Source organism: Notechis scutatus, chromosome Z (assembly GCF_049901735.1).
Source record: "Notechis scutatus isolate UNSWTSFEM ecotype Mainland chromosome Z, rNotScu1.2, whole genome shotgun sequence".
Taxonomy (NCBI): Eukaryota; Metazoa; Chordata; class Lepidosauria; order Squamata; family Elapidae; genus Notechis; species Notechis scutatus.
Genome location: NC_142025.1, coordinates 139,404,313 through 139,426,567, shown reverse-complemented (window position 1 = coordinate 139,426,567; position 22,255 = coordinate 139,404,313). Strand labels below are relative to the sequence as shown.

The 22,255-nt window shown below is 41.2% G+C and overlaps 1 protein-coding gene and 1 long non-coding RNA gene across 4 annotated transcripts in view; one reads left to right on the top strand and one right to left on the bottom strand.

Annotated features, from left to right (window-relative positions):
• Nucleotides 1-21,183, top strand: part of GREP1 (glycine rich extracellular protein 1) — a 42,371-nt gene extending 21,188 nt beyond the window's left edge. The window contains exons 8-18 of one of the 2 annotated variants that reach the window (XM_026677567.2): nt 16-48; nt 6,087-6,152; nt 7,519-7,572; nt 10,307-10,378; nt 10,924-11,004; nt 11,506-11,577; nt 13,542-13,595; nt 14,914-14,976; nt 15,784-15,867; nt 19,868-19,921; nt 20,733-21,183. In XM_026677567.2, the coding sequence (XP_026533352.1) occupies nt 16-48; nt 6,087-6,152; nt 7,519-7,572; nt 10,307-10,378; nt 10,924-11,004; nt 11,506-11,577; nt 13,542-13,595; nt 14,914-14,976; nt 15,784-15,867; nt 19,868-19,921; nt 20,733-20,758 (659 nt within the window). In that variant the 3' untranslated portion in view covers nt 20,759-21,183. The remainder of the gene's footprint in view (nt 1-15; nt 49-6,086; nt 6,153-7,518; nt 7,573-10,306; nt 10,379-10,923; nt 11,005-11,505; nt 11,578-13,541; nt 13,596-14,913; nt 14,977-15,783; nt 15,868-19,867; nt 19,922-20,732) is intronic. The other variant, XM_087946386.1, reaches the window with a different exon arrangement.
• LOC148129334 (uncharacterized) overlaps nt 1-22,255 on the bottom strand; it is a 29,534-nt gene that overhangs the window by 4,303 nt on the left and 2,976 nt on the right. The window contains exons 2-3 of one of the 2 annotated variants that reach the window (XR_015745801.1): nt 13,750-13,839; nt 1,414-1,613 (exon numbers count right to left, since the gene is read on the bottom strand). This is a non-coding gene — a long non-coding RNA (uncharacterized LOC148129334). The remainder of the gene's footprint in view (nt 1-1,413; nt 1,614-13,749; nt 13,840-22,255) is intronic. The other variant, XR_015745802.1, reaches the window with a different exon arrangement.

Genomic DNA, 22,255 nt, shown 5'->3' with positions numbered 1-22,255 from the left:
TCTGTCATCCCACAGGTCTTGGAGCAAGAGGCAAGCCTTCCAAAGCAGGTAATAGGATCTCAGCTTCCCCAGTAGATTCCTTTTGGGAAATAGATACAGGGTAGTCCTCAGCTTGTGACTGCAACTGAGACCAGAATTTCTTTTGCTAAGCGAGATGGATGTCCAGTGAGTCCCACCCAATTTACTGACTTTTTTTGTGGCTATGGTTGTTAAGTGGATCGCAGCAGTTAAATGAATTATATGGTTGTTAAGTGAATCCAGCTTCTCCCATTGACTTTGCTTGTTGAAAGCCAGCTGGAAAAGTTGCCAATGGCAATGACGTGATCCCAGGACACCACAATCATTGAAAATACATGTAAGTTGCCAAATGCCTGAATTTTGATCACGTGACTCTGAGGATGCTGCAGTGGTCATAAATGCAAGATTGTGAGTAATGTTTTTCAATACTGTTGTAACTCCCAATGGTCTCTAAAGAAATGGTTGTATAATGAGAATAACCTGTATGTCAAGCACCAAGAAAATCAGGTGATTCAGGCAATGTAAATGAATATAAAGCTTTATTGCAAGCTTAAGCTCTCTACAGGAATCTTGAGCTCCTAATGGTCAAGGGAAATGAGAAGGAATTAAAAAGGCATTCAAGGTGGGCTGAATTTAGATGTATTGTGGGCACGCGGGGACTTATGACACGTGTGACCCCTCCCTTAGGCTTAGCCTGGTCATCTCCTACGCCAGGGGTGTCAAACTTGCGTTGCCACGTGCCATATCATGACTTTTTTCCCCTTCGCTAAACCGGGTGTGGGCATGGGCAACGTGTGACACGTCTGGCCTGCAGGCCACAAGTTTGACAGCCCTGTCCTACACTGTATTACATTCCAACCCAAAAAGACTAAGCTAACTTGCATACAGCAGCTCACATACTTACATTGCTCAAATTGATGCTGTCTGCTTAAAACCAAGAGCAAATTTTCATCTTGTTACCACGTATGGTTTTTACACTGGTTAAGTCTGTACAGAATATTCCAGAGCTATTTTTAGCATCCAGCCTGAAAAACCAGAACCTTCACAGTATGTAAAGTTGGGGCTCTTTGTTTACACCTTTCTTTGTTCTCTTCTGAACTCTACAGAAGTAGCATCTCCTGTTTGTTCCTCTCTCTCTCTCTCTCTCTCTCTCTCTCTCCCTCCCTCCCTCCCTCCCTCCCTCCCCCCTCTCTCTCCTTTCAAGGGAATGCCAGAAAGGTGGCAGCGAAAGAAGCCTTGCCTTTACAGGCCTATAAGAACTAGGGTTCTTAGCTCAGGGCATCTCAGAGCCTGTTGCTATCTTCTCCTTTCTTGCAAGACACCTGTTTAGTTCTTATTAGACTATCCAGAAGTGCCAGCAAACTTGGTATTTCAGGTTGACATTAGCTTTATTACCTTTCCATAGGACAAGTCATCCTTCATTGTTTCCTGACAATTGCAGCTTCTGCCTTCCCTTTGCTCTGTGAGGTATTCCTCCTCATCTTTTTCATACATTCAAAGACCACTTTTAGTGGACTTTATCTGGCACTTCGTGTTCAGTGGGCAGTTTATTTTTATTCATTTATCCATCCATCCATTGCTGCAACTGCAAGACTCTCAACAGGAATAAACACAATAAATAAACAAAGTAAATAGATAGCAGCCACTGTCAAATAAACGAAGTAAATAGATAGCAGCCACTGAATTTTTTTTCCTCTTTTTTCCTCAATAGTTTCCTTTAAGAAAGATGTGCAATTATTATGGACTTATGGAAAGGCACCCATTTACCATCCTAATCTCTTGCAAGTTGGTCACAGTAACAATTACACTTCATTATGATTTGGCTAGAAACCCACATCTTATTAGAGTACACAATCATTCGATGAGAAACATACCTTAGCCTCAGCAGCAGCCTTTTCTCCGAGTTGTATTTTTTTTATCTTGTAGTCTGCCACGTGGTTGCACTTTTCCAGTTCATCAGACATTACAAATTTGCACCCTTGGTCTCAGTAAGCTTTTGGCAAGCCAGTCTTATCCTTTCTTGATCTTTTGCACATCTTTAGGTATGGTAACATATGACTCTCCTGTATGTATTGAATCACGTAGTCCATGATGAAGAACTGGTTACTCACCCATAACTATGAAAACCCTATATACCATTTCAGACAAATGGTTATCCAATCTCTTCTTAAAAATCTCCAGTGTTGGAGCATCCACAACTTCTGGAGGCAAGTTTGTTCCATTGATTAATTATTCTAACTCTCAGGAAATTTCTCCTTAGTTCTAGGTTGCTTCTCTCCTTGATTAATTTCCATTCATTGCTTCTTGTCCTGCCTTCCGGAGAATAGCTTGACTCCCTCTTCTTTGTGACAACCCCTGAGATATTGGAACATTGCTATTCTTAAATATGTATAAATGTTGTGTACGTAAGTGGAGTCTGCTGTCAGATTCCACTCATTGGTCCAACCATTGGTGGAAGAAATAAAGTGTAATCAGTGGCTGAAGTGTTGGACAGCACTGGCTATAAAAGCCGATGCCTATTGCAGCCCACTTTTTCTTCCGGACTTGAATAAAGACTTTTCCTGCAATCTCCTGTCCTGCCTCTTCAATTCAGCGCACCCGTTTTATAGCTATCATGTCATCCCAGTCCTTTTTTTCGTTAAACTAGACATGCCCAATCCCAGAAGCCATTCTTTATAGGTTTTAGCCTCCAGTCCCCTAATCATCTTTGTTGCTCTTCTCTGCACTCTTTCTGGAGTCTCAACATCTTTCTTATATCATGGCGACCAAAACTGGTTGCAGTACTCCAAGTGTGGCCTTATCAAGGCATTATAAAGTAGTATTAACACTTCACATGATTTTGATTCTCTCCGTCTGTTAATGCAGCCTAGAACTGTATTGGCTTTTTTGGCAACTGCAGCACACTACCATCTCACATTGAAATAATTGTCCACTAGGATTCCAAGATCCCTCTCCCAGTTTCTATTATTGAGCAAAGGACCATACCTATGTATTTGGTTTTTCTTGCCTAAATGTAGAGCCTTACTTTTTCCACCACTCAATTTCATTTTGTTAAATAGTGCCCAATGTTGTCTGTCAAGACCCTTCTGTATCTTAAGCCTATCTTCTGAAGTGTTGGCTATTCCCGCCAACTTAGTGTCATCTGCAAATTTGATGAGTCCCCCATCTATCTCCTCATCCAAATTATTGATGAAGTTGTTGTACTGGGCCTAAGATAGAGTCTTGGGCTACCCCGCTGCATACTTCCCTCTGTGCAGATGCAGTTCCATTGCAGTTCCATGTTGAGTGCGATTGGTCAGCCAGTCACGAATCTTTCTAATGGTGATGCTAACTAACCAGGGGTGAAATTCAAATTTTTTCCCTACCGGCTCTGTGGGCGTGGCTTGGTAGGACTCAGTCTCTAAAAGGAAGAAGGTGGGTGGGCATGGGGGTGGGATTTAGTCTCTAAAAGGAAGAAGGCAGGGCCAACTATTTCAAATCGTCCCCACCACCTCTCCGAACCGATTCAAGTCATCCCTACCACCTCTCCCGAAGTGGTGCGAGGTGGTTGAATTTCACCCGTGTCTAACCCACGTTTTTCTATCTTATCAAGTAGTAAGTTGTGGTCTACTTGATCAAATGTGGTCTACTTTACTGAAGTCCAATAAATTATATGCACAACATTTCTCTGATCCACTAGTCAAAGTCAAAGAGTACAATAAGAGTTGTCTGGCATGATCTGTTTTTGACAAACCCATGTTGGCTTTTGGTTATGACTTTGTTTGCCTCTAGGTGTTCACTGATTCGTTCCTTGATTTTCTTTGAATTTACCAAACCAACCTGTCCTTGTCACTTGGATCCAAAAATAATGTATCGTGTCTTGTAGTTGTCTTTGGAAGTGAGGGAATAGTGGAAGTCCCACCATGATAAGCTATGCAAAGCAAGAGAAGGTAAAGCTTCAAACCAATGCTAAGGTGTGAGAAAATTCTGAATAGGTTAAGCCCAGATGCAGAATCTGTCTGTATGTATTCACAATCGACCAGGGACTATAGTTGCGTAATTAAGTTGTTCTTCCTAGTTTAGGATTTTCATCTGCTACATTTGGCCCTCCGTTTCATAACATCCCCTTGCTCTTCTCTAAGCCACGTTTGTTGCAGGCTGACTTCCTCTTTGTTTGTTTGTAAAATTTATTGGCTGCCCATATTACCATGGGGCAACTTACAATCTTAAAAAGATAAAAACTATACAAAACCTAAAAGGCAAATAAAATACTGTAATATCTGTAAATATCTAATTACTGAGAGACAATTAAAAGATGGGGAGGGAGGGAGTAGGATGAGAAGTGGGGAGGCAGGATTTGTTAATCTGTTTTCTAATTTTTACTTTTGATTCATCTTTGCAAAGATCTTCCTAAAGAAGGATTATTTTTTTCCTTCTGTGTCACATATCTCCACAGAGATTCTCCACTTTGACGTTTCCTTCTCCTTACTTATAAACATGAATTTTCCAAACATGAACATAATGAATAAGTACATAATGTCTTTAAATGTCACATATTTAAATAGGTGATCAGCAGTGGTGGTATTCAAATAAAGTTGCCACCGGTTCAGTGGGCGTGGCGTGTTGGCTGCGCTTTGCGCACATGCACACTTTGTGTGCACGCGCGCACCAAACACATACTTTGCGCAGGCGCAGAGGCGTTCTAACTTGCCTCCTGCAAGACTGCACGATGCTGGTCGCTGCAGCAGCTGCCGTGCGGCGCTATTTTGCACCACACAAAGCAGCTGCGCTTTGAATTCTAGCCATAAAATTGAATATGGGAGCCCGGGCAGGCGGGTGGGCCAAACACAGAGCAGCGAAGAGAACCAGTTTGCTCTCCACTGCTCATCGCCGCTACCATCTCTCCAGAACCGGAGGGAACCGGTCGAATACCACCACTGGTGATCAGAAGCTTCACTCTTTGATCTTGCTCCGATGGAATTTTAAAATTGTGCAGAAAGCAGCAAAAAATGTCCATTAGACATGCTGGGTTCACTTAATGACCACATGGTTCACTTAACGGCCACATGATTTTCTTAATGACCACAGTGATTTGCTTTGTGAGAGTTATAAAAATGGTTTTAAAACCAAGTTTAAATAATCGCAACCACTTACAACTAAAATTCTGGACTCAGCTGCAGTCATGAGTCAAGGACTACTTACATCAGGGAAAGCCACAATGCAGTGTTCTTGAGCTTGAAATGCTAATGTATCCATGTTTGTCATAAAGACAAGGAAGTCCTGGGAAATCACATTCTGTGTGCTAAGTTCTCTAGCATAACAGTATGACACATTGCTGTTGTATTATTACTCAAAGGATTAAGAAAGGAGCAAAGGATTGATTTTAGGGATCGATTCAGCCAGATATTCATATTGTTACTAGTGCCAGGGAAATAAAGAACAAAGGTGGCAACAAAGCAGGATCTGAGAAGATTATCAAGGGAAGCATTCAGAACATTCTTAGCTTCTGATTACCGTGAGCGAGTTACAAACAGGGCTTATTTCTGAACACAGCTTGATAACCTAGGAATTAATCCACAGGGGGTTTAGCTGCAAAACTGTACAGTCAGTGGGAGGTTTTTTTTTAAAGATTTCTCTCTCTAAAGGGAGATGTTTAGGCTCACTTTTCTTTTTTAAAACATACCTTTTAGCTATTCTCTGTCTCTCCTTATCTGAACAAGAGAAGTATTTTACACATTTTTGGAAGTAATTGTTTCCAGTTTTCCATGTCAACCCTGCTATCTGAGATTTAAGCGAATGATAAGGAAAAATAGCAATAGCACTTAAGGTTATATACTGCTTCACAGTGCTTTATAGCCCTCCCTAAGTGGTTTATAGAGCCAGCATATTTCCCCCAACAAACTGGTCCTCATTTTACTGACCTCAGAAGGATGGAAGGCTGAGTTAACCTTGAGCCGGTGAGTCAGCAGAATTAGCCTGCAATACTGCATTCTAACCACTGCACCACCATGGCTCTTAGTAGGAAAGAGGGGGGGAAAATGTCTCCCTCTATTTGTGTCTTGGTTTTTACAGTATATTTTCTTCAGCAGGATATATGGGTGGTGTTGGAGCCGGAAGCTTCCCAAGCAGTGGGATGCAGAATGGATACGGCAATGGTAAGAAAGCTACACATGTTGTCACACAGGATTGTGGCATGTAGGTACTATGCAAATAGGCTCCTTCATAGAGTTGCACTAATGATACTCTGTTGTTCGTGGACTTGTATGCAAAAATTCAGCATGTGCCAACATCTAATCACGGAACACCGGTAGGAGGTGAGTCAGAGTGACTACTAAAGTAGTGGGGCAATAAACATGTTATAAAGCAGCTTCTTTGGACATACTATTATGTACAGATTTTCCTTTCAGTTTCCTCTTTGTTCCCATTTCTGCCATCTTCTTTTGGGATGCTTGAGACAGTGGTAGTCCTCGACTAATGTCCATAATTGGGACCAGAATTGCCATCGTTAAGTCATTGAGATCATAAGTCAAGTCAGACTCAATTTTACAACCATTTTTAAGTGAATCACCACAGTCATTAAGTGAATCCAGGTTCACTAGGCAAACATCACAGTTGTAAGTGCAAATTCACTCCTCCAAATGGGTGGGTTTTTGCCATAAATCAACACTGCAGGATGCTGCAATCAAAATGTGAGTCAGTCGCCAAACACCTGAGTTGCAGTCATGTGAGCATTGGGGTGTGTGCAGTGATGGGATTCAAATTTTTTTACTACTGGTTCTGTGGCCATAGCGTGGCTTGGTGGGCATGGCAGGGGAAGAAAACTATAAAATCTCCATTCCCAACCCACTCCAGGGGAAGGGTATTGTAAAATCCCCTTTCTTTCCCCACCCCACTAACCTGCTTTCCAGCTCTGTTCTCTTGTGCAGGGCAACAAAAGGAGACCCAGCCGATCAGCTGGGACTCAATGGGAGGCAGAGAATAGATGGGGGTGGGGCCAGTCAGAGATGGCATTTGCCAGTTCTCCAAACTACTCAAAATTTCCACTTCCAATTCTCCAGAACTGGTCAGAACCTGCTGAATATACCACCTCTGGGTAAGTGCAAGGACCAGTCATAAGAGTGAAGTCTGGATATTTTTCAGCAGCATCATAACTTTGAATAGTCACTAAACAAATGGTTGTAAGTTAAGGATAATCTGTATACAGGTTTTTCACAAAGCAGATAAAAATCATGGCTGCATATCTATTTTGTGCAAATTGTTCCCAGTTCTCTGTGGTATCACTAATTCAGAAACATAGACAGCTGCATAAGTGAAGAAGGCCAAAAACATTGTTGCAGATCGCTTGCTGCAATAAATAGGTATGTCCAGAATGTGGAGCTGTTGACCAATGTATTAAAAATAAATAAAGCTGTCTTCTTTATCTGAATTCAGTTGCTTTAAAATACACAACAGATAAATTCAAGGTTGATAGCTTGATTTTCTAGCTGGCTAGAAATATCACATCTTCTTTTACTTTTCCAGGCTATGGAGCTGGACCTGGAGGCAATGGATTTCCTCTCGCTGGAGCTCAGCCAGGTGGAAATGAGGATGGGTGACATTAATTTCTCACATTTGTTTTCCTCCTTTCCTCCAAAGAATTTAGAGAACCGTTTTAACTTAACAACTGATAAGGGAGGGTAGGCTAACCAGATGGCAATCTGCGTAAGCCCTCTGGTCAAGTTGATGACAAAGGCCGTATTTGAACATTGGTTGCTCATGTTCAAATTCAGCGGCTTCCGCCACTGCACTATATTGGTGCATGGGAAAATTCACTTGGGACTAAGATAGTATGAAGAAACCAAAGAGTAAGAAAGAAGTGAGATACAGAAGTTGTTATCAGTCAGGGTGAAAACTTATTTTGGGTTATTGTTTCAGCCAAGAAAGTATGTCAGGGAGCAATTCATTTGAGCTGGTGAAAGTGTAAGGAACATTAGTTGCAGTTGCAAGGCAATTTATTTGAGAACCGGACAAATATACCAATTCCCTTCAGTGTAGTTCAAGGTTCATGGCAGTAGTCATGATCTTCTGAGTATGGCTCATGTAGGATCGAGTAGTATACTAGTTTCCCATGTTGTCTTGCAATTCTTGCAATTGTAGTCCCACCCTATCTAGAAGGCAGAAGGAAGGAATATCTAATATTCAGCTAAAAGAGATGGCCTACTGCGCTGCAATGCTTTCTTTGTTCTAGTGAGATTTATAATTAGATGGATCAGCATTTTGCAACAGCAAATGTGTCAATTTCACACATTATGCTAAGCCATGATTCCTTTCAATCATGGTTTTTGAACAAGCCACATTGGGCTAAGTCATAAACCACTGGTTCCAAATGTCTGTGGCGTTTACCTCAGACTAAGCGATTAAATATGATCTGCTATACCAGAGGTATCAAACTCAAGACCCGGGCCCGACTTTGGCCCACAGAGTGCTTAGATCTGGCCTCCAGGGCCGCCCTGGAAACAGAGAAGGACCAGACCATAATACCTCTGTCAGAGAAAACAGAGATTAGGAGGGCCATGGGTAGCTCTCCCAAGCCTTGTTTTCGCTGGCAGAGGGCTGTATAAAGCTGTCGCAGCTGAGATGGAGCTCAGGAGCCCATTTTCACTGAAAGAGCGCTTGAGCCACCACAGCAGAGATGGTATTCGGCAGGTTCTGACCAGTTCTGGAGAACCGGTAGTGGAAATTTTGAGTAGTTTGGAGAACTGGCAAATACCACCTCTGATTGGAGATTTAACAGTATCCTTCCCCTGCCATGCCCACCAAGCCACGCCCACAGGACCGGGAGTAAAAAAAATTGAATCCCAGCACTGCACCACAGGCACCTCCAACATGAGTGACTTTGAGCTGGTCATGCCCCCTTTGGCCACACCCACCCCATGGTCAAACGCAACCTGACACGGCCCTCAATGAAATCCAGTTTGACACCCCTGTGCTGTACTATACTAGCTGAATGCAAACTACCTCCAAATCAACTTGATTATGGCTTAAAATGCTGTGCAGATCCAGTCAGTCAATCTGTTAATTTTAATCAAGGCTATAATGGGAATATAGCCATTTCTTTATTGTACCAATTTCTAGTTTGAAATTATCCCAGTACCATATAGACCTTCTCTGTTTTATGAGGCATTGAATAGCTCCAAAAGGAGAAAATTGGATCAAATAATGACATAAATTATGGTTAGTCAAATACTCAACCAGATGTTCAGACTGAATTTGGCATTTTTTTCCACCTATCAAAAATTATTATTATGTTTTATGTATTTGAATTTTTAGCATCAAAGAGATTCTTATGCCATCGCTACTGTGGTTTCAGGTTGAAACAAGCCTCTTCCCCTGTAGATATATTGGCTTTAAAATACAGATCTTATCCCAGTTCTTTCGCAACTAGCACGGTGCAATGGCTCAACAATTAAATTCCTGGGCTTATGAGCTGGAAAGCTGACAGTCCAGGTTCAAGACCCAAGCATCACATGACGTGGCGGCTCCCAACCCTGCCCCAGGCTCATGCCAACCTAGGAGTTTGAAAGCATGCAAATGAGAGTAGATAAACAAGTACCACTTTGGTGGGAAAGTAACAGCACTCCATAATATCCTTTTGGCCACATGACATGGAAATGTCTTCAGACAGCTTTGGCTCAATGGATTTGAGATGGAGATGAGCATCGCCCCCTATATTCAGCAACAACTAGGGACTTGTTTATTGTTACTCTCACAACTAGTATTCCCACTTTCTCCTATCATTTACAACTCTGGATTTGAGGAGTGAATACTTTCTTCAGTTTGAAGAAAGTAAATTTTAGGAAATATGTATATTTGTAAGAAATTAATCACAATTGATCTTGAATAATTGAATCAGTGCTGAGGTGCAGGCTGTGTTTGCAGACAGTAGCTAACCATGTTTTAGCCTCACTTTTGTGCAAATTCAGCCCATGTGGTTTGTTTAAAGCCATAGTGACCCAGTAGTTAGAATGCAGTACTGCAAGCTAATTCTGCTGATTGTTGACTGAGCTCAGTTCGGCAGTTTGAGTCTCACTGGCTCAAGGTTGACTCAGCCTTCCATCCTTCTGAAGTTGGGGGCAATATGCTAACTCTGTAAACAGCTTAGAGAGGGCTTAAAGCACTGTAAAGGGGTATAGAAGTGTAAGTGCTTTTGCTATTAAATTCCAGGCTGTTATGCAAATTCAAAAAAATATGTTAATTGAACAAATGATAGTTATGATGTTGGCTTAAGTGTGTCATGTGAACACAATCTTTAGACCTGTTTCATTCACAGGTGCCCAGGTTCCATATGGCGGTCAACTAGGCGGTCCAGCTGCCGCTGCTGCCGCCTCCACCAAGTATGGAGGTGAGTCTCCAAGCTATGACAGAATGAAGAACAGTATTCCTCCACCACTCATAGGCAACTCAACAAATCTTTGTGCAGCTTGAAGTCAGAGAAGTGGACTTTGCCATGTGCTTAGCAAGCTCTGAGCACCAAAGATACAGCCTCGGAATTGCCTGAGCAGAACTACCTTGACCGTTGTTCTGGTTTTACAAAAACTTCTGTAATGGTTTCCTCCAAAAATAATCCTATCCTTTGAGGAAGGCAAAGATAATTTTTTTTGTTGGAGAACCACACATCTCCTCAAGCTTCTTTCTTAAAAGTGATGTCCTTCCAAGGTACTAGACTGAAAGTCACTGTGGATGATGGAACTTCTGTTCTATTAGCAAAGTACCACATTGGGGAAAGTTGTCTTAGAGCTTCAGATCCTTGGAGAGTGGGAATGCCTCTTCCATTTAATTGGAAATCAAGGTGTCGTGTGAGGGCACTTGCTTCAAGACGTGGGAAGAGTGCGGTGGCTATGGAGGGAAGGGGCAACCTTAATCTTCTGACTACCATCTCTGTTACAGGGGCTGGGCAACTTCCATACAGAGGACAACCACAGCAACCAGAAGCTACTGGCCTGGGAGATTATGGTGCTGGCAGATATGGTGTGTGTAAAGCAGAAATCGATTGTAGTGGGGTTATTTATGCACTATACAAGAATAGAAAAATAACATAGATTTAAATCTAATGCTAAATAACTCAACATTTAGTCTTTTTAAAGATTCCAATTTTAAAAGGTGTTCTGCCTGTAAACAGATAAGAACATTTGTAGGCAAAGAGATTTTTCCCCTACTAGGTAACACTTTGAAGAACAGAAATGATTATCCATATCCATATAGGACGTATCTAAATATGTCATATATGCGAGTAGAGCTATACTTTATCATCAATAGGGGGAAGAAGTTCAATATGCATGGGTGAAAAGGATTATACCAATTGAATTCTTCTTCTGGTCAAAGAAAATAACAATAGAGTGGCATTTCTAGAAGATGCATTAAAGAGTTGTCTTCTTGGAGAGCTGAACTGAAATTCAGGAGTAGATTACCTGGTGTAGAACATCCATTTCTTTGTAAACCACATCTCTTGCACTAAATATTTCCTTTTAGGAGACCCCAGCCAGCTGCCATATGGTGCTCAACCTGCTGGTCTTGGAGTAGAGGGTAAACCAGGACCATTTGGTAAGACTTACGGAATTTTTTTCTAGTTGTTTTGTGATTGTTTTCCAGAGTTCTAAATTATCTTTGATGGATCTCCTGCCCTTGATATAAATTTTTTTTCAGAGACCTGGATCAACTTATGGTTTAATGCTTTCAATGTGGCATGGTGGGACATAGCAACTTCCTTTTCTATGCTAGTAAAATTGATTAATACAAGAGTGATCAGGGCGCATCCAGCGTCTCCTCCCCTAGAATCACTTCATTTTCTTTTCTTCTTCTTTTTTTTCTAATGTCCTAAAATTAAATAAGGGAATGGGAACAGCAGGTTTTAGGAAGCGAACTGCTCCTTAAATTCCTCCAAAACACAAAACACATGAAAGGAGTCTCCAGATGACAATCTGAAACAGGGTTGTTTTTTTTAAAGGATACCCCTCCCTTAAATAGGATTAATTTGTCCCCTAGGGCAGTGGTCCCCAACCATTTTTGTACCAGGGACCAGTTTCACGCAGAAAAACACTTTTTCAAGGACCGGGGGAGAGTCGAGTTTGGTGGTTTTGCTTGCAGACGTTTTATTACCTGACTAGGTAACATCTGATGTTGTTACCTAGTCGGGTAATAAACGTCTGCCAGCAAACCACCAAGTCAGGAAGCCAATGCCTCCTCATTGCAACCCTGAGCGACAGATATTCTCTTCTATTTGAACATTTAAAATGGAGGTTTCAGCTGCAGATTCAGGAACTGCGCCGGGCTGAGGAGCGCCTTCAAAACTGAGCGCTGGGCGGCGGCGGCCCATGGCTGTCTCCGTGGCTCAGGACAAGTTCCTGCAGGACGGCTGAGAAGCCCCGCCTCTCGGCCCTGCCTTCCTCAACCCCATCCCTCAGGTGTCTCCCTCCCTCAGCCTCATCCCTCAGGTGTCTCCCTCCCTCCCTCAGCCTCATCCCTCAGGTGTCTGCCTCGTTCCTCTCTCAGTCGCTCTCTCGCTCCTTCACCAGCCCAGGAAGAAACTGCTTCAAAAGAAGCCGGCAGGGTGGCTTTTCCTGTTGCCGCAGCTCCTCCGAAGCGCCCGTTCACCCCACCCGCCGCCAATCAATCCAGGTTCAATCCAGTGCTCCGTTCTGCCTGCTTGCCTGCCTTCGTTTCTGGTGGTTTCGGAGCAGCTTCGCTGAGTAAAAGAGGCGAATAGTTATTATTCTCAGCCAAAGCTGCTCCGAAACCACCAGAAATGAAGGCAGGCAGGCAGGCAGAACGGAGCACTGGATTGAACCTGGATTGATTGGTGGCGGGGTGGGGGTGAACGGGCGCTTCGCGGGAGCTGCGCCGACAGGAAAAGCCACCCTGCCGGCTTCTTTGAAGCAGTTTCTTCCTGGGCTGGTGGAGGAGCGAGAGAGCGACTGAGAGAGGAACGAGGTGGGAGGAAACCAAAGCCACTGAGCCAGAGAGTAGGACAGGCTTTGGTTGCTTCCTCCCTCCCCTTCTTTCATTTGTGTCCTTGATCCCTGATCCCAGCAGCATTCACCGAAGGCGAAGAAAGCCACCATTTTTATTTTATTTTTTATTTTCTTTGCGGCCCGGTACAAAGTGATCCACGGACCAGTGTGGTCTGCGGCCCGGTGGTTGGGGACCCCTGCCCTAGGGGGTCCTTTTCTCACCTGCTGTGTTAAAAAGCAAGAAAAAAAATAGCATATGGTTTCCTGTAATGGCCCCAAAAGTTGGGAGACTGTGTTGCAGCCCCCTTCCCTCCAGGATCAGGCCATATGATTATTCTTTGCCAATATGGGCTTTGGAAGGAGAAAGCTCCTCTTCCTGCTTAGTAGAGAGATAATGCTTGCAGGCCAAGTCCGCTATGTTGCAAGAAAACCTCTGTAGATATGACACCAACCTCAACATCCCTGGATTACGTCTGGAGAGTCCTGTGTAATATGAAAATTTCTTGTATCTGTGGAACTAAAAATTCACTTTCCTGCTTTTTGATCTCTTTCATCCAGGTGGGCCACAAGTAGGATATGAATCCCAGCCTGCCCAGGCGATAGGGTTGGATGGTAAGAAATTGAATCTTTACAAGTTAGGATGGAAATATGAATTTAGCAATATCTTGAAAAGGCAAAAGTATTCATTATTCATGTCTTCCCGAGAATCTCAAAGTGTGAGTGATCAAGTTAGAAAACACTTATGATTGACATAATAAAGAATTACCAATTTTACTGTTCCTCTGTTTCCTCTTTTTTTTTTCCTTTCATATCCCAGAGCAACATTCTCAAATTTCTGAGGAGCTGTTAGGCTAGCCTGTTAAAACAAGTCCAGAAAGAGAGATTATTAAATGAATGATGTCTTGTACTAAGATATGGTTCAGTTATGTTTTCTTGAATAAACTGCAATCATCTAAATTTACATGATACATGCTATAAATCTTGATTTGCAAACCAAAGTGGTTGAGTATATTAAGCCAGGGGGAATCCCTAGCTGACAGAATGTAACTTCTGGTTGCAGATGTACAACTTTTGACATGCCCTTTGTTAAAATACAATTTAAATAGCAAAATGGTTAGGCTTAATGTACCTATTTTGTCTCAAAAGAAATAACTTTCTCACCCAAAAGTACTATAAACTGTCAGAAATAAACAGACACATACATGACTGTCTACATAAAGCTTCCACTCTGCACACAATTGTGTCATATCTTTAGATAACTAGTTGCTAGTGACAGCACAACTGGACCATTCAGAGAGGACAGCCTGCTCAGTGCTCCTTAAGTGTTGTATTAGTTATGGAAATATATTGTACTGTATACGGTTGAAGAATAGTTCTCAGATTGCCAGCAAAGTATTCCAGGAGACTGAAATATACTTTCATTGATTTTCAATGATCCTATTTTAAATGGAAAACATACAGGTTCTATATAGGTGAAGGTCATTATCGGTAAGCAGCAGGGGTGGGATTCTACCAGTTCAGCCCGGTTCAAGTGAACCAGTAGCTCCGAGGTTCAGCTGGGAGAGAACCGGTTCTCCAACGATCAGCTGTTGGGCCCACCTGCCCGCACTGGCTCTAGTCCATGCTTTATTTCCGGGTTTTCCAGCTCAGCTGCTTCGCGCAGCAAAGCGGATTGCCATGTGTCAGCTGTTTTACACACAGCAGAAGGTGAGTTGCAAACGCTGCATGCATGCGCAAAGCACACGCTCACTGAACCAGTTGTTACACCGGTTGAATCCCACCCCTGGTAAACAGTGGTCAACAATACTACCTAGATTCCCATTCCAACCATCCAAATTTACGGGAAGGAAGCATAGTGACAGGGCATTTGATGTGATTTTCTATGTTTCACATTTTCCCCTTTCCCTTTCTGTTTCTCCATCCTTTGCAGCCAACGGAAATGGACTAGGATATTTGAACAGTAGAGACCTTCAAGCTAATGGACTGGGGGCAGGTAAGGTTTACTCCACCCCCAGAAAAAGACTCTTACATCTTTATCCTGCTGCTAGTTATGTAATTAGCATTAGAGTGTTCTGACACTCCTAATTGTAATCTTCTCCCTTTGTCACATGATACTAGCTTTATCTCATCCTAGCCCATGATTTAAGCAAGTCTTATGCTGATTTTAACACTAACTCTGCTAAAGCCAACACAGAATCATGATGGGCAATCGGCCTTTTCTGCACTACCCAGCCCCTTTTAAATGGGTGTATTTATTTGACCAGAACAGCTTTGATCAATGGATCCTGGAAAAGTCCCTGTATTTTAGGTGAGATGCTATTAACTATTCATCAGCCAGTCAGCAAATATCCTCGCTACTATCAATAAGGACATTTCTGTAGCCAATCAGAGTGCTAATAAGAACCAAAATAGCACATCGGTACTTCATCAGGACATCAATATAAAAAGAGCATTGGCTGAGCTAAGTTAAGAAGCCGTGGTGGTGCAATAGATAGAATGCAGTACTGAGGCTAATTCTGCAGACTCCTAGCTGCCTGCAGATTGGCAGTTCGAGTCTCACCAGCTCAAGGTTGGTTCAGCCTCACATCCTTCTGAGGTTGGTAAAAAGAAGATCGTTTGTTAGGGGCAATATCCGGACTCTGTAAACCACTTAGAGAGGGCTGTAAAACATTGTGAAGCAGTATATAAGTCCAAGTGTTTTTGTTTTTGCTATCAGCAGGGAGGAAAGGTTCATAATACTATCAAAGATTATCTTGTCTTTTCATTGTGTTTAAATTTTGCCTCTTCTTTTGTCTGGCAGCTGCGTATGGCCCCCTCGCTGCAGGCCAAGCTCCAGGAGGATATGGCAGTCTGCTAGGCCCTGGACAGCCACTAGGAGGATATCGTAAGTGGCACCAAAAGTCTGTTTTCCCATCTTTTTTACTTGTTTGCTAATATCCTAACAGTGATTGGCCTAAAATAAAGAACTTCCAGATTTTTGGAGTGACCAATTATTATTTAAACTGTGTGTCTGGGTAATTCTGGTGTCTTTCAATGTAAGATCCTTAAGAACTTTATTCTTTAACATTTGTATGTCTAACTACCTGAAGTGGAAGGAATCACCAATCAATTTAATAAACATGAATTCATAATAATCAATAATGATATTAAACAAAGCATTGTGCTTTAAAAGTTTTAGTGTAATAACAAAGGAAGCTTTATGGTGATCAGTAGGAATTCTCTTTGGAGAAAGCAAGTGTTTGTCACTTAAATAGAAACATACTAAGTTTTTACCAACTGGTCAGTTCTAGAGGAGATCAACCCTAACTGCTCTTTAGAAGGCCAGATCCTGAACATGAAACTCAAATACTTTGGCCACCTAATGAGAAGGAAGGACTCACTGGAGAAGAGCCTAATGTTGGGAAAGATTGAGGGCAGTAGAAGAAGGGGACAACAGAGAATGGGTTGGACACGACTTTGCAACTAACAACAGCAACTTTCTAATCTAAGAACTGTTGTTAAGAAGGCTTGTTTTATATAGCTACCTTTAGCATTTTGGACCCCTTTTAGTGCTTACCTGAGTTCATGGTCTAGTTTAAGGCACCAGGCTAGAAATCAGGAGACTGAGTTTTAATCTAGCTTGAGGCATAATAGCCAGCTGGGTGACTTTGGGCCACTCACTCTCTCTTAGCCCAACTCACTTCACAGGATTATGGTTGTAGGGAAAAGTAGGAAGATTTATTTATTTTATTTATTTGGTTTGTCAATTGCTTACAAGATAATAGTAAAAACATAGTTATGAATACATGGATACATATAAGAAAAATAAAAAAAATAAAAGAAACAATAGGACAGGGATGGTATGCACGTTGGTGCGCTTATGCACGTATTGTGTACTGTACATTCACCTCCCTGAGTTACTTCTAAAGTAATAAAGATGGAATAATTAAACCCTACAGATTAAGGCATAATAAATAAGTCCCTCTATCCATCAGCATTCTGCAACCAATTGTATAGCCAGTGAAGCAGTGGAAATCAGAGCATCATGCTCTTATTTGCCATCACCACCCATATAGGAACATAGTTCAAAAATAATCAATTTACAAACACTTTTTCAAATACATTCCTAAATAGAGGATGTCATGAATCTGGATGTTACCAAAGCATGAATGATAGGACCCCAATCTGATGGTAGACAAGCTTCCATTAAAAGCACTTCAGCCTCCTGTGACTGGGAAAGATTTGAAAATGTACTTGGCATGTCATTGGGAGATCTATATGGCCAGAATATTGAACCCTATTTACATCTTGTGTTATCCTAAATATGGGCCAGACATCTCTGCAGACTTCCTGGGCATTTTTGGAAGGCAAATCCAGAAAGAACAGTTTTCTGAAGGCAGGTTCTCTTCCCTGAAAGTTTTCTTACTACTATGCTGCCTTCCGAAGATGATATGATTCCAACTTACAAGCAGTTTTAGATAGTTTTAATTGCTATATGTATTCTTTTTTCCCTTTAAGATATTATTTTTAACTGAACAAAAATATGATTTCAAGAATCATAGTGACTTAGCCCTCCCTTAGCACAGAAAAACAACCACCTTAAACTCAGAATAGAATAGAATGCAATCACTCACTTAACAACTGTAGCAAGATTGGTTGTAAAATGGAGCAAAACTCATTTAAAACTGTTTTGCTTAGTGATGGAAATTTTGGGCTCAATTGTGGTCATAAGTCCAGGACTACCTGTATAACAGGATATCTAGGGTATTTCTAAATAGCACTGTTTCCATTCTGCATTCCCACCAAATTGCTTTGAAATTTGCTGTTCAAATTGTCTTCATAAATTCAGACTTTGGAATACATGAGCCAATCAGGGCCCTGCCCCAATTTACTATGGGTCCTAGAACTCCCTATACCATTTCTATTGCAGTGAAAATCATATTGTAATGATGAGAAAATAGCACATTAGCTATTTCCCTCAGCATCTGTTTTTATGGGTGCACATTGCTAGAGATACATCTGTTGGGAAGGAAAATAATGCCATTTGTTTGACCATTCTGATACATAGTCAAGATCTTTTTGAAGGGTAGCAGTATTGTCTGTGGTATTGAATAGCTTAACATCATCAGCGAAGAGAATGCAGTTGCTCTTAATGTGATCACAGAGGTCATTTATGTAGAGTATGAAGAGAGTTGGTCCTAGAACACTGCCTTGGGGGACACCACTATTGACAGGTACAGAATTTGATAGGACATTCCCAATTTTGACCATTTGTTATCTGTTTGTCAGGAATGCTTCTATCCAGTTATGCAGTTGTCCAGAGATACCATAAGATTTTAGTTTTAGGAGTAATTTGTCATGCACCAGTGAATCAAAGGCTTTACAGGAGTCTATGTATATTGTGTCTATTGTTTTGCCCTGGTCGAGTTGTGTAGTCCATATGTTTTTGCAGTGTAAGAGTTGCAGATTACAGGATAGTTTTTTTCTGAAACCAAATTGTTTATTAGAGAGTAGGTTGTTTGTCTCTAAGTGGAGGATATTGGATTGATTAATAATTGATTCCATGACTTTACAGGTGATGCAGCATAAGGAGATTGGTCTGTAATTTTCAACTAGGCTGGGGTCTCCCTTTTTGAAGATGGGGATGACCGTGGCTTGTGACCATAGGTTAGGCAAGGAGCTGGTCCTGAAAGATTTTTCAAAGATTATGCTTAGAGGTTCTGTTATGGCAGTGGATAGCTTTTTTAAGGAGTAGGCACATATTCTGTCTGGTCAAATAGATAGAGGTGGTTTTAGATTGCGTAGTGCTTTTTCAACATTGTCTTCTGTAAAATCGATATGTATTAGATCATTGTAGTTGTCTGTGGTTTGACTAGGAAATACTGGACATGATCCATTTCTGTTTACAAATACTGAGCCAAAGAATGTGTTAAAGATGTTGGCTTTAGTGGTGTCATCGTTGCAGTCTTTCCCATTAGGTCCTATCAGGGGTGGGATGGACCTTGAGTCTTTTAGTTTGGTGTTTACAAAATTGTAAAAAGCGCGGGTGGAATTGATGCGTAGGTTTTCCTTTTGTTTAATGTGATAATTGGTGCATTCAGTTTTTATCTGGTGGCATAAATTTTGGTATCGGCTTTTAAAGTTGGCAACATAACCAGATTTGTTTTTCCATCAGAGTGATATCTTTTTGGATTGAAGTTTCCTTATTGTTATGGGTAATCTGTTTTTTTGTTTTGTTTTGGGAGTTGTTATTGGTACATATAGTTTGATGACTCTTTTGACTTCAAGTAAAAATATGTTGTAATGGTCTTCAACAGTATTGCATCCAGCGAATAGAGATTGCCAATCAAGGGATGAGAGATCGTTGTCTATAAGATCATAGTTGCCTTTTTTGAAGTTATAATTGGGGCTTACATCATTGTGATGATTTTTGTGTGGGCGTATGTTGAGACAAAAGTCAATCATATTGTGGTCACTGTTGGAAAAGGGTTCTTTAGCACAGGGGTCCCCAACCACCGGTCCACGGACCGGTACCGGTCCGTGGAACAAGTCCTACTGGGCCGCTGGCTTGCTGGGTGCCGCCATCTTGTTTTGATGAAAAAGTGCTTCCGGTGAGCTTTTCCAGGTAGAAAGCTCACCGGAAGCACTTTTTCATCAAAACAAGATGGCGGTGCCCAGCTGATGTCGGTACCGGGCCGCGCCATAAAAAAGGTTGGGGATACCGGGCCGCGGCGTAAAAAAGGTTGGGGATCACTGCTTTAGCACACAGATATGAAACAGTTCACTAAACAGTTACTAAAAGAGTTACTAAATAGTAAACTTATTGCTTAGAATTATATAAAGAAATATTGTCAATCAAGAATATGATGTTAACATTTTTGATATATTTTTTTCTTTTGGTTTAGGAGGAAAGGAATCAAAGTACAGAATGAATGGATACCTGGGAAATGGCTATAGAGGTAAGATTTAAGGTGAAATTTGTATATTTGCTGTTACGTTGATTTTCATTTCACCTTCATACCAGTGGTGGGATTCAAAAAAATTTTCTACCGGTTCTGTGGGCATGGCTTGGAGGGTGTGGCAGGGGAAGGATACTGTAAAATCTTCAGTCAGAGGTGGTATTTGCCGGTTCTATGAACTACTCAAAATTCCCGTTATAGGTTCTCCAGAACTGGTCAGAACCTGCTGAATACAACCTCTGCTTCATACCCACCATCAATCAAAACATGCATTCTGTCCTCATTTCTAGGCATTTATGTAAAATTAAAAGTTCCACACGATCATCAATAGTTATATTTAAATATTTGCTAGATTCCCAAGTTATAAAGTGGTTTGTTTATTTATCTTGTGGGTGAACCCAGCTATTATGAACTGCAAAACATGTTAATCCAGTCACTGTCTTTCTTGAAGGCTTTGGGATTTCAGTTTAGATGAAAAGTATTAGGGATTGCTAACAGAAATTAGTTATGTATTTCGTTATGTATTTCAGTATCATTTGAAGAAAATAATGACAAAATATTATTACCTGTTTAAAACAATATTTTTGTTTTTGACTATTTTAATTTGTTTAAAAAAACTGTACTGGGTTATGGGAATTTATGCAAGGAAGGTGAATAACTCTGAATGTTGGGAAAATGGCTTCCTAGCTAATTATGTGGGGAATAGGACAGACATTTCCAAAATCATCTCTTGATGTTCCACAATCAGTCTCTGTAAATGGCAATGCTAGAAAATAAAATAATGGCTGCCTTTGTCTTCACTTTTCTCTAGGTCGCTGCTCTTCTGGAAAATGCTGAAAGACAATACTGCTCTGCAGAACTTCCTACAGCAAGATCTGACATCTCGGCAATCTTTGGTGCTAAGTTTAAAGACCAACAATTGCGTTTCCAATATAAATGGCTGTGTCTTTTTCCTTCTGTATGTTTTATTTTGTAATTAGACGTGTTTCATTTTTTAAAAAAAGAGTGAAAAACATTGCATGTTAGTTTTTAAAGCTTTGGTCAACAATATTTTCCAAGGAATAATGTTATGTTTGTGACCATATTACACAAAGAGTTTGAGAAGCTAGAAACTGTTTCCCCTCCACCCCACCCCACCCCAAGACATACCCCGTGAATTCCACAGATTAGGAGGCAGTCTAGAGATGTTTTTCATCTAATTACGTGTCTGGAGGCCCAGACACCAATGTCTTTTTGCATAAGAATAAATCCACCATTCTCAATGTCTTGCATACTTGTGGTGTCCTTCTTCACAAAAAACAAGCTTGTGTATATTTTTCAAAACTCCCACTGAATATCTTCCATTGCTGTGGTTTCCATAAACTAAGTATATTATGCACAGTGGTGGGTTTCAAAAAGTTTTACGATGGGGATGGTTCAATGGGCGTGGCCTGGTGGGCATGTTTTGCATGCGTGCACACACTGTGTGTGCGCACACACGTCAAATGCACACTTTGCGTAGGCACAGAGGCATTCCAACTCACCTCCTGCAAGCCTGCACTCTCCCCATCACTTCAGCAGCTGCTGCACAGCACAACAGCTGCGCTTCAAAAGCAGAGGATAAAGATGAATATTGGAGCCCGGGCAAGCGGATGGGCCCAACAGCAGAGCAGTGGAGAGAACAGGTTCAGTCTCTGCTACTCATCTCCGCTACCAGCTCGGCGATACTGGGCTGAACCGGTACAATACCACTACTGATTATGCAGCAAACTAAAAGTTTACTGCTTAGTTCAACATTTTCTGGATGCTAGATAAATGTATTATATTATTTCTCAACAAGGTATTCTGATCCTTTTCTCATGCAAAAATGGATACTATGGTAGTTAGAAATTGATTTTAAAAATAAGTTGAAAATATGGATGAATGTTGGCATCTTCAGTTCAATTATTGGATGATAAATCGTTATCATTTCTTACAATAAGGATAAATATTATTTGCTTACACTAAAGGATAAATATTTATATAAATATTTATCACCTCCTTTTAATGACCTGGGTATAACGACTCCTTTTAACAACTTGGGTACCTGGAGTCTGGGCAACTGAATGGAGCTAGCAGAGTGTTGTAATGGCTGGATGCCCTTTCTGTCACCAATGCGTAACTACCTCAATTCCAACTACAACTGGCCTTAAATGCAAGCTACTCAATGCAAGAAGCCTTGTAAATAAAATACCTGAATATCTCCTCTTACTAAATATGGCTAAATTCAACATTATATGTGTCTGTGAAACATGGCTCAACGCATCTCTCCCTGACTCCATTACCACAGTAAGAGACTCATGTTTACCGATCAGA